At 37.5% G+C, this 13,020-nt stretch overlaps 1 protein-coding gene across 2 annotated transcripts in view; it reads right to left on the bottom strand.

Annotated features, from left to right (window-relative positions):
* Positions 1-508: 508 nt before the first annotated feature.
* COG6 (component of oligomeric golgi complex 6) overlaps positions 509-13,020 on the bottom strand; it is a 96,647-nt gene continuing 84,135 nt past the window's right edge. For both annotated transcript variants that reach the window (XM_010360728.1, XM_030922187.1), the window contains one exon: positions 509-2,190. In XM_010360728.1, coding sequence (XP_010359030.1) covers positions 2,043-2,190 — 148 coding nt within the window. In that variant the 3' untranslated portion in view covers positions 509-2,042. The remainder of the gene's footprint in view (positions 2,191-13,020) is intronic.

The raw sequence follows: 13,020 nt of genomic DNA on the forward strand, positions 1-13,020 counted from the left end.
GAGGATTTCAACATGAATTTGGGGAAACATAAACATTCAAACTACAGCAGTGCCCATTTGAACACTGTAATCATGAATTCCGAGTAAAGTCAATCAGTCCATTTGTGTCATCTTTTTCCTCAGGTAACATTCACCTGCTCAAGTGAAGGCACAGAGAAAGAAATGGAAAAGTCCAACCACATAAGGGTTTTGGCATTCAAACACCCTTCCTCTCTGAAAGAAGGGCAGACATGCATATTCTAGGTTATACTTATGCCAAATGAAAATAATTCAAAATGCAAACTATGGAGTAATGGCAAATTTAGGTGTTATATTAATGGATTGTTACTTACAATGTTTTATTTTGCCTTAGTTCTCAAGATTACACATACCAAATTTCACCTGTGAATCTCACGGATTACCTCAGTTTTGCCCTATGTTGTACTTCCTTTTCTATTAGTGCATTTTCTAAAAACACATCAATAGGATGTATATCTACAGGATAGCTGCAATAATTGCTGCTCTAGACATATTGTAATATTTTATTTGAAAAAAAGCCAGCTAAAAAGCACAATAAATTTTTCCCTATAAAACAAAGGAATTTACTCATGGCAAGGTATCAATCTTCTTTCACTGTAGAAATAAATTATATTAAAATTAAGTTCTTGATTTATACTTTATTTTCTGTCTTTTATATATAACACATACTAATCGAAGGGAAAAAAACTAAAAATACAGATTTATACCCAAATGGATAATGATTATATAATCATTCTCACTCCAAAAAGAATTGTATTAGGTAAAAATAATTATAAACTTCAGATAAATAGGTCATACTCTATAAATACTAACTTGTTATATACAACATAATCTTCTACAAATATTGATGTTATTACTTTTCAAAATATTTCAAACTAGTTATTTTTTTCCTTGTGCTTCAGTTTTCTCATTTGAAATTTAGGGACTTGCCCCTTTTTATAGATTTACTAGAAATCAAGTTTTTTTGCTGATAAGAATGTCAAATCAGGCACACTGGGATTTATTCCTTTAAAAATACAGTCATTTTGAATCTTCCTAATAGGTAATGGTCTAAAGTCAGAGTCCGGTTACACCATGGAGATAAGACACACCGCCGATTGGCAACCCCCCCTCTGGCAGATTTTTCTCCAGTGTTTGAGTAGATCATTGTTTCTTGGTTTGAACACCAGATAAAATGTGTAGTTGGTTGGATTTAGGGCCCGTATTGTATGACCAATACCCATCTTTAAACACCAGCCTTAGACACAGCTCAGGCTGTCTACATGCTTAGAGTTCATTGGAAAGGCTGAGTTCCACCTTGAGTTCCATTGAGGGCTCCCACAGAGTGGAATCCATCCTGTTTAAATCACTTTTCTCTCTCCTTTTTTTCTCATTATTGCTGAGTGTATATTTAAAATTGTGTAAAAATGTATGCAGTCAAATATATATAGTATGCTAAAGTAGAACAGAAAGGAGATTCACTGCCATATACACCAGAAGCACAATTCACTGTTATTTTTCTCCCTTCTAACAACTCTTTAAGGGCAGCTATTTTGGGGACAGAGACATAGGCTAGGTTCAGAAAAGCTACTAAGTATACCTACTCATATTAGTAAGAAAGCAAATGAATCTTTAGGTAAGGAGACATTTATTAGGTCATATCCTTACACTAATTCTTAAATTTAGACAAATTTTTTATATGCTGTTAATTTAGAACTACTAGTCTTGTAAAAAACATTCTTCAAACCTTTCATATTACTTTATGCTTCCTGAATACAGTGAAAACTGCAGAGCTGGAGAGATGGCTAGCAAAAAAATAGAGCATCTTATTTAGAGTAGATACACAGCAGTACTAGCTCAGGTCAACATGTTATTTACTTCCATGTTATTGAGACCAAAAAAAAAAAAAAAGTATCGGGACTTACAATCTCATGATACAAAGAAAACTGTAACTATCAAATTTTAAAGTAAAAATTCAAAGAATAAAAAATAACCTTCAGTGTTTTAGGGAGGTCATATTTTGCTAACACAATGAAATAAGATAATCAGGAAAGAAGCGTCTGCACTTGCTGTGGCGATCGGTGAAGAATGTTCTCTGGATCTTTGTATTCATTGACTGGATTCATCACAGCTGCATACACTTCACCATAGGCTCTGCAGACTAATTCTGTAGATTGTTTTACGATCTGCTCTCTATTGATAAGCAAACAAAATGTAAACATATCATTTGAAAAAATATTTTTACTAAGAATTATAAGACAGCTTGACATTTCAATCAATACATTTCACTTTCATTATCATCACACATACACTATTTAAGAATCACTATACAGGTACACAATTAATCCTGATTTGGGGATAAAACATAATTTTATACTTATTATTTATTAAATCTTTCTCCATTACTATATAGGTTGCAGAGGGCATGGACTGTGTTTTGTTCCTGATATATAGTGAACTGCTATATATTTGTGCCTGATACACAGGACTGCTAAATAAGAAACAAAAACTGTGACCCAATGTCAATGTATTGATTTTGCAAAAGTGGTAATACATTAAAGAAAGATGCTTACAATTGTTCAAATTTATCAACACTTTTATCTCTCAGAAAACTTAAACTGCTCTTTCACCTATAGCTTTTACACTAACAACCACATCTCCTAGCTTTCTCTTCATCTCTATCACCCCAAGCTAAAATGTGACGCTTGCAGTAAATCACAGCTTTCTCACAAATACACATTTCTACAAAAGCACACAAAAGAACAGAGTTTTGCAAATGTTTACACAATTATCCAGCTAGAAAAAAACAGTACTGGTTCGTTAAAAGTGCAACAACTCTCTGCATAGTTCCATGACATTAACTTCCTGTCATCCCCAGCTATTTGTACTATTCATGTATCACCACGAGAAGATGGTACTAATGGTTCTCATGGTACTAGCCATGAGAACACTGGTGCTAATTTTCTGATTTTTACAAAAACTAAAATAAAAATGTGTGTGTTTTTTTTTTTTTTTTTTTTTGAGACGGAGTCTCGCTCTGTCACCCAGGCTGGACTGCAGTGGCGCGATCTTGACTCACAGCAAGCTCCGCCTCCCGGGTTCACGCCATTCTCCCGCCTCAGCCTCCTGAGTAGCTGGGACTACAGGCGCCCGCCACCACACCCCGCTGATTTTTTTGTATTTTTAGTAGAGACGGGGTTTCACCGTGTTAGCCAGGATGGTCTCGATCTCCTGACCTCGTGATCCGCCCACCTCAGCCTCCCAAAGTGCTGGGATTACAGGTGTGAGCCACCGCGCCCGGCCATAAAAATGTGTTTTTAAAGCTTTGCTTCCAAACCTCCTTTTCTTGTAGTTTCCTACTTGTGTTAATGGCATAACAATGTCGTATCACCTCAGTTCAGGTTCTAAAATGACCTCTTGCCTGGAGTACAGGCAAACTCCTATCTATTCTTCTCTCTTTCAGTATCCTCCATATTCAATCCATCTTACGCACTGTTGTTAGATTAATGTTTCTGAGGCATACTTTCGATCATATCTTTCTCTTACCTGGAGCCTTCAAAGAGCATCGATGGCCTCTTTTGGTTTCAGAGAAGCCTACATTCCTTCTCCTACCATTCAAAATCATCTAACACTTTCCCTATCACTACTCTAATTCCAATGCTACTCCTGACTGTTCTCCCGGCTCTAGTCTTGCTGATCTCAGTTCCTTTGCTCCTACTTCATTTTCCTAGAATGCCTCTTTCACCACTTTTAAATGCTCTTAACGTTCAGCAAAAATGTTCTCTCTTATCCATGAAGTCTTATCTGATCTTTAGAGCTAGAAATAATTACTTCCTTTGTGGAATGTCCATGGTACTTTTTCTGTTCCTTTCATATAGCTTTTACCACTCCTAACTTACAATAAAGCTTCTACATTTTCTTGATGTTCAGATCCCAACAGTTTTGTATTAGGAAGGGGTTAGCTCTGCATCAAATGGATATGACTGACATATAACCCAATTTCCAAAATGTCCTTTAAAAATTATTATATTACAGAAATACATGTTGTTCGTGTCTTACCTGTCCTGCAAAATTTCAAGTAACTTGACACTGTTTATGTTCATATGTCCCTTAAAATCCAGTATATTTTTAATATGATGGATGCTCAATAAATACATGTTCACTGAATACTTGATGGAGAAAAATAACTTTTTCCTTATTTACAGAGTCCTATTCTGGGGCTCTTAAGCCACCACTGTTTTTCATAAACGCTGAATCAGTGGCTATTTCAGGGTAAACTGTTTCTTCACATAGTCAAGGGTACCTGATTGTGACTAGCCAGACTAACGTAATAGTTATAGCGTAATAGTAATATTGTGTTAAGTTGTAACACAAGTCAATATCATGAAGCCACCATCAACAGAACATATTCTTTGTTTTTCTAGGAATTATGTTCTTTTTTGGTAATAATGGATAGAATAATATATTTTTAAGATTATCTGTAGAAATATATGCATCTGTGGTCTAGAAAAGAAAATAGTTGGATGGAATAAGAAGTCCACCTATGAACTTGGAACATCCGTACACTGTTCTAATGGGGTCCAAACTCTTGGTGAGTTGAAGTAACTTGACATTTTCCAAAAATTGCTAAAGCTCCCAAAATGACAGTGAGTAGTAGAAAGATATGCTGAGTAAATTTTCTGAGCAGAGTAGAGTGGTGCTACTGGTTGTACTACCTTTTTGCTGAAAGGAAAGGGATGATGGTAGAAACTGGTTTAGAAAACTACTTAACTAAATGAGGCTTGGAGATTTTTTTTTTTTTTTTTTTTTTTTTTGAGATAGTCTCACTTTATCACCCAGGCTGGAGTGCAGTGGCATGATCTTGGCTCATTGCAACCTCTGCCTCCTCACTTCAAGTGATTCTCCTGCCTCAGCCTCCCAAGCAGCTGGGATTACAGGCATGCACCACCATGCCTGGCTAATTTTTGTATTTTTAGTAGAGACGGGGTTTCACCATGTTGACCAGGCTGGTCTTGAAATCCTGACCTCAGGTGATCCGCCCACTTTGGCCTCCCAAAGTGCTGGGATTACAGCCATGAGCCACCGTGCCTGGCCTGGAGATATTTTTTGATCTACTGATTGGTGATCTTACCTGTAATTAAATTTGCTTGACAATGAATGTAACAAAATAATGCAAAAATTATTTTTCATGAAAACATACTAGAAACTAGTATTTTAAAACTTTATTAGATATAACACACATTTGATACCCACTTTTGCAACAAATCAGATACTGGATTTTAGAAATAGTGTTCTTAGTTCTTTTCTAAGTGCAATAACATAGATTTCTGAGAAGTGTATAAAGCATTCATTACCCATGTCTCATACTCAAGTCTATACTCAATCTCAATACAGCATATACTTGATCGTATATAAGGAGTACACAAAATAAGGCTATTTCTTCTCATAAAAAGTATAAAATGTACAATTATAAATATTGAATATGATTTTTAAAAGTTCAGAGTAACTTGTAAATGTAGTATTGTTGAAACTTCTGAAGCAGTGAAGTTTAAATTTCATTTTCAAGTAACAGTGATAAAAAATTTAAAATTTACTGAAATTTAGTTATAACTTGACACATTTATTTCTAAGCTATATAAATTAGCTCACAAATGTCTGAAACTAACAATACAGCTGAAAATCCATTAAGTCTGCAATAGATAAAAATAAAATAAAGCAGTACTGCATAAACATAGATAATTAAATAAAATCAAGCCAGTTAAAACTAAACAAGAGTTTATAATTTATTTTAAATTTTGGTGTTAGATGGTATAGTACGTCTTCAGTCTGCTCCTCACTTTAAAAAGCCACTGAGATAGGGAAGGGGTTAAAAAAAGAACATGCGTATGGTGGAGAAGATGAAGAAAGCAAAGCTGGTGGATAAAAAGAAATCTTCATGTATTACATGAAGGAAGGAGGAAGGAAAAAAAGTAAAGAATAAGGAACTGCTCCTCCTGGCCTGCTAACTGCCTGCTAAAGCCAACAGGATAGAAATAAAATGAAAAGGGAGATTCTCTAAAGTGAGTCTGAGTCAAACTCAAAGTATAAAGACCAAGAACTCTGGATGACAGTGTGATTCTACATTTCTGAACAAATATGAGTTTATTCATCACCACCAAAGCGACAGGTTCCTACACTCACTTTTATTAAGTATTTTCTAATCAGTTCTATAGGGTACAGTAGAGATAAAATGGTATAGTGGAGGAAATTACTGTTAGAAGACTTACATTCTAGTTGAAGCTCTGCCACTTACTATTGTTGCCTTGAAAAAGTAATTTAACCTCTACTAAATTACTAGATGAATTAGTTAATCTTTATAAGGTACTTTGAGCTTTTGAGCGATATTATTCCATTGAGAGTTGAGAGTATTTTAATGAGTTATTGTTTAAAAAAACTACCTACATGAATAAATATATCACATATGCATACATATACATTATTTTAGGGAACTAAGTTTCCCAAAATATGATTTATAAAAGCATATCAATTATTTGTATATAAATGAATGTTTCTATAGTGCTAAAACCATTTTACCCTCTTGCCAGTTTACTATACTTTTTATTTACAGTAATAATTACTATGTAAATTCATCCTTTATCTTAAAAAGTATATTAAGTATCTGTCTATCAATCAACTGATCAAATGATTTTTAAAAGTTCAGAGTAACTATCTATATTGTCTGCCAGCCTGCCTGGTCTTAGCCCAAATTATTCATTAAATACTAATATCACGTATGAAATACAGAGTCTCAAACAATAATGAATCATTATAGTGACAAATAATCAATGTTCAAAATGGAAAAGTTTCAAGGATTCTATGACTAAATCCAAAATGACCAACAAATCATCTCAGTTCAGTCACATGCTTCTGAAAGCTGGGAATGTCCTTATCAACTAAACACCCTGTGTACAGGCAGTGAAAGCAGTGAATTTCTGTTGTTGTTGTCAGCAGTGCATGCTGAACACTGGTTCTAGCATGGGCATCCACTTGATTTTACTTACTTACTATTTTGATCAATCACAGCCTAGCCCATAGCTGATGGGGAGTACCTTCAGGACTGTTCCTGTCCTCTTGCTTTTCACAACACCAAAAGATATGCAAAAAGACCAGTTGAAAGGGGAAAGTAACTTTTTTTTAAATTTTTATACTTTAAGTTCTAGGGTACAGGTGCATAACGTGCAGGTTTGTTACATAGGTATACATTTGCCATGTTGGTTTGCTGCACCCCTTTACTTGTCATTTACATTAGGTATTTCTCCTAATGCTATCCCTCCCTCACCCCCACCCCACGACAGGGCCTGGGGTGTGATGTTTCCTGCCCTTTGTCCAAGTGTTCTCCATGTTCAATTCCCGCCTATGAGTGAGAACATGCAGTGTTTGGTTTTCTGTCCTTGCGATAGTTTGCTCAGAATGGTTTTCAGCTGCATCCATATCCCTACAAAGGACATGAATTCATCCGTTTTTATGGCTGCATAGTATTGCATGGTGTATATGTGCCACATTTTCTTAATCTAGTCTATCACTGATGGACATTTGTGTTGGTTCCAAGTTTTTGCTATTGTGAATAGTGCCACAATAAACATACATGTGCATGTGTCTTTATACTAGCATGATTTATAATCCTTTGGGTATACACCCAGTATGGGATCAGTGGGCCAAATGGTATTTCTAGTTCTAGATCATTCAGGATGTGCCACACTGTCTTCCACAATGGTTGAACTAGTTTACACTCCCACCAACAGCGTAAAAGCATTCCTATTACTCCACATCCTCTCCAGTATCTGTTTCTTCCTGACTTTTTAATGATTGCCATTCTGACTGGTGTGAGATGGTATCTCATTGTGGTTTTGATTTGCATTTCTCCGATGACCAGTGATGACGAACATTTTTTCATGTGTCTGTTGACTGCATAAATGTCTTCTTTTGAGAAGTCTCTGTTCATATCCTTTGCCCACTTTTTGATGGGGTTGTTTATTTCTTGTAAATTTGTTTAAGCTCTTTGTAGATTCTGGGTATTAGCCCTTTGTCAGATGGGTAGATTGCAAAAATTTTTTTCCCATTCTGTAGGTTGCCTGTTCATTCTGACGGTAGTTTCTTTTGCTGTGCAGCAGTTCTTTAGTTTAATTAGATGCCATTTTCCTATTTTGGCTTTTGTTGCCACTGTTTTCATCATGAAGTCCTTGTCCATGCCTATGCCCTGAATGATACTGCCTAGGTTTTCTTCTAGGGTTTTTATGGTTTTAGGTCTAACAGTTAAGTTTTTAATCTATCTTGAATTAATTTTTGTATAAGGTGTAAGGAAGGGACCCAGTTTCAGCTTTCTACATTTGGCTAGCCAGTTTTCCCAGTACCATTTATTAAACAGGTAATCCTTACTCCAGTTCTTGTTTTTTTCAGGTCTGTCAAAGATCAGATGGTTGTAGATGTGTGGTGTTATTTCTGAGTCCTCTGTTCTGTTCCATCAGTTTAGATACCTGTTTTGACACCAGTACCGTACTGTTTTGGTTACTGTAGCCTTGTAGTCTAGTTTGAAGTCAGGTAGTGTGATGCTTCTAGCTTTGTTCTTTTGGCTTAGGATTGTCTGGGCAATGCAGGCTCTTTTTTGGTTCCATATAAACTTTAAAGTAGTTTTTTCCAATTCTGTGAAGAAAGTCATTGGTACCTTGATGGGGATGGCATTGAATCTATAAATTACCATGGGCAGTATGGCTATTTTCATGATATTGATTATTCCTATCCATGAACATGAAATGTTCTTCCATTTATGTCCTCTTTTATTTCGTTGAGCAGTGGTTTGTAGTTCTCCTTGAAGAGGTCCTTCACATCCCTTGTAAGTTGGATTCCTAGGTTATTTTATTCTCTTTGTAGCAATTGTGAATGGGAGTTTGCTCATGATTTGGCTCTGTTTGTCTATTATTGGTGTATAGGAATGCTTGTGATTTTGCACACTGATTTTGTATCCTGAGAATTTGCTGAAGTTGCTTGTCAGCTTAAGGAAATTTTGGGCTGAGACAATGGGGTTTTCTAAATATACAATCACGTCACCTGCAAACAGGGACAATTTGACTTCCTCTTTTCCTAATTGAATACCGTTTATTTCTTGCTCCTGCCTGATTGCCCTGGCCAGAACTTCCAACACTATGTTGAATAGAAGTGGTGAGAGAGGGCATCCCTGTCTTGTGCCAGTTTTCAAAGGGAATACTTCCAGTTTTTGCCCATTCAGTATGATATTGGCTGTGGGCCTGTCATAAATAGCTCTTACTATTTTGAGATATGTTCCATCAAAACCTAGTTTATCGACAGTTTTTAGCATGAAGCGCTGTGGAATTTTGTCGAAGGCCCTTTCTGCATCTATTGAGATAATCATGTGGTTTTTGTCATTGGTTCTGTTTATGTGATGGATTATGTTTACTGATATGAGTATGTTGAACCAGCCTTGCATCCCAGGGATGAAGCCAACTGAATTGTGATGGATAAGCTTTTTGACGTGCTGATGGATTTGGTTTGCCAGTATTTTACTGAGGACTTTTGCATCGATGTTCATCAGGGATATTGGTCTAAAATTATCTTTTTTTGTTGTGTCTCTGCCAGGCTTTGGTATCACGATGATGTTGGCCTCATAAAATGAGTTAGGGAGGATTCCCTCTCTTTCTATTGATTGGAATAGTTTCAGAAGGGATGGTACCAGCTCCTCTTTTTACCTCTGGTAGAATTCGGCTATGAATCCATCTGGTCGTGAACTTTTTTTTGGTTGGTAGGCTACTAATTCTGCCTCAATTTCAGAGCCTGTTATTGGTCTATTCAGAGATTCAACTTTTTCCTGGTTTAGTCTTAGGAGGGTGTATGTGTTCAGGAATTTATCCATTGCTTCTAGGTTTTCTAGATTATTTGCATAGAGGTGTTTGTAGTATTCTCTGATGGTAGTTTGTGTTTCTGTGGGATCAGTGATGATATCCCCTTTATCTTTTTTTTATTGTGTCTATTTGATTCTTCTCTCTTATTAGTCTTGCTAGCAGTCTATAATTTTGTTGATCTTTTCAAAACAACAGCTCCTGAATTCATTGATTTTTTGAAGGGTTTTTTTGTGTCTCTATCTCCTTCAGTTCTGCTCTTAGTTATTTCTTGCCTTCTGCTAGCTTTTGAATTTGTTTGCTCTTGCTTTTCTAGTTCTTTGAATTGTGATGTTAGGGTGTCAATTTTAGATCTTTCCTGCTTTCTCTTGTGGGCATTTAGTGCTATAAATTTCCCTGTATACACTGCTTTAAATATGTCCCAGAGATTCTGGCACATTATGTCTTTGTTCTCATTGGTTTCAAAGAACATCTTTATTTCTGCCTTCATTTCATTATTTACCCTATAGTCATTCAGGAGCAGGTTGTTCAGTTTCCATGTAGTTGTGCAGTTTTGAGTGAGTTTCTTAATCCTGAGTTCTAATTTGATTGCATTGTGGTCTGAGACAGTTTGTGGTGATTTCTGTTCTTTTACATTTGCTGAGGAGTGCTTTACTTCCAACTATGTGATCAGTTTTGGAATAAGTGTGATGTGGTGCTGAGAAGAATGTATATTCTATTGATTTGGGGTGGAGAGTTCTGTAGATGTCTATTAGGTCTGCTTGGTGCAGAGATGAGTTCAAGTCCTGGGTATCCTTGTTAACCTTCTGTCTCATTGATCTGTCTAATGTTGACAGTGGGATGTTAAAGTCTCCCATTATTACTGTGTGGGTGTCTAAGTCTCTTTGTAGGTCTCTAAGGACTTGCTTTATGAATCTGGGTGCTGCTGTATTGTGTGCATACATATTTAGGATAGTTAGCTCTTCTTGTTGAATTGATCCCTTTATCATTATGTAATGGCCTTCTTTGTCTCATTTGATCTTTGTTGGTTTAAAGTCTGTTTTATCAGAGACTAGGATTGCAACCCCTACTTTTTTTTTTGCCTTCCATTTGCTTGGTAGATCTTCCTCCATCCCTTTATTTTGAGCCTATGTGTGTCTCTGCATGTGAGATGGGTCTCCTGAACACAGCACACTGATGGGTCTTGACTCTTTATCCAATTTGCCAGTCCATGTCTTTTAATTGGGGCATTTAGCCCATTTACATTTAAGGTTAATATTGTTATGTGTGAATCTGATCCTGTCATTATGATGTTAGCTGGTTATTTTGCCTGTTAGTTGATGCAGTTTCTTCCTAGCATCGATGGTCTTGACAATGTGGCATGTTTTTGCAGTGGCTGGTACCAGTTGTTCCTTTCCATGTTTAGTGCTTCCTTCAGGAGCTCTTGTAAGGCAGGCCTGGTGGTAGCAAAATCTCTCAGCGTTTGCTTGTCTGTAAAGGATTTTATTTCTCCTTCACTTATGAAGCTTAGTTTGGCTGGATATGAAATTCTGGGTTGAAATTTCTTTAAGAATGTTGAATATTGGCCCCCCACTCTCTTCTGGCTTACAGAGTTTCTGCTGAGAGATTTGCTGTTAGTCTGATGGGCTTCCCTTTGTGGGTACCCTGACCTTTCTCTCTGGCTGTCCTTAACATTTTTTCCTTCATTTCAACCTTGGTGAATCTGACAATTATGTCTTGAAGTTGCTCTTCTCGAGGAGTATCTTTGTGGCGTTCTCTGTATTTCCTGAATTTGAATGTTGGCCTGCCTTGCTAGGTTGGGGAAGTTCTCCTGGATAATATCCTGAAGAGTGTTTTCCAACTTGGTTCCATTCTCCCCGTCACTTTCAGGTACAACAATCAAACAGATTTAGTCTTTTCACATAATCCCGTATTTCTTGGAGGCTTTGTTTGTTTCTTTTTACTCTTTTTTCTCTAAACTTCTCTTCTTGCTTTATTTCATTAATTTGATCTTCAATCACTGATACCCTTTCTTCCAGTCGATCAAATTAGCTATTGAAGTTTGTGCACGCATCACATAGTTCTCATGCCATGTTTTTCAGCTCCATCAGGTCATTTAAGGTCTTCTCTACACTGTTTATTCTAGTTAGCCATTCATCTAATCTTTCTTCAAGGTTTTTAGCTTCCTTGTGATGGGTCAAACATCCTCCTTTAGCTCAGAGGAGTTTGTTATCACCGACCTTCTGAAGCCCACTTCTGTCAGCTCGTCAAACTCATTCTCCATCCAGCTTTGTTCCATTGCTAGTGAGGAGCTGCAATCCTTTAGAGGAGAAGAGGCTCTCTCGCTTTTAGAATTTTCAGCTTTTCTGCTCTAGTTTCTCCCCATCTTTGTGGTTTTATCTACCTTTGGTCTTTGATGTTGATGACCTACAGATGGGGTTTTGGTGTCGATGTCCTTTTTGTTGATGTTGATGCTATTCCTTTCTGTTTGTTAGTTTTCCTTCTAACAGTCAGGTCCCTCAGCTGCAGGTTTGTCGGAGTTTGCTGGAGGTCCACTCCAGACAAGCGGAGGCTGCAGAACAGCAAATATTGCTGCCTGATCCTTCCTCTGGAAGCTTCATCCCAGAGGGGCACCCGCCTGTATGAGGTGTCAGTCAGCCCCTACAGGGGTGTCTCCCAGTTAGGCTACATGGGAGTCAGGGACCCACTTGAGGAGGCAGTCTGTCCGTTCTCTGAGCTCAACACAGTGCTGGGAGAACCACTGCTCTCTTCAGAGCTGTCAGACAGGGACGTTTAAGTCCGCAGATGTTTCTGCTGCCTTTTGTTCAGCTATGCCCTGCCTGCAGAGGTGGATACTACAGAGGCAACCTGCCTTGCTGAGCTCTGGTGGGCTCTGCCCAGTTAGAGCTACCCAGGCCACTTTGTTTACCTACTCAAGGCTCAGCAATGGCAGATGCCCCTCCCCCTGCCAGGCTGCTGCCTGGCAGGTCGATCTCAGACTACTGCGCTAGCAGTAAGCAAGGCTCCATGGGCTTGGGATCTGCCTAGCCAGGTGAGGGATATAATCTCCTGGTGTGCCGTTTGCTGAGACCGTTGGAAAAGCACAGTATTTGGGTGGGACTGTCCCGTTTATCCAGCTGCCATCTGTCAGCCT

This window comes from Rhinopithecus roxellana, chromosome 18 (assembly GCF_007565055.1).
Source record: "Rhinopithecus roxellana isolate Shanxi Qingling chromosome 18, ASM756505v1, whole genome shotgun sequence".
In the NCBI taxonomy this organism is placed as follows: domain Eukaryota; kingdom Metazoa; phylum Chordata; class Mammalia; order Primates; family Cercopithecidae; genus Rhinopithecus; species Rhinopithecus roxellana.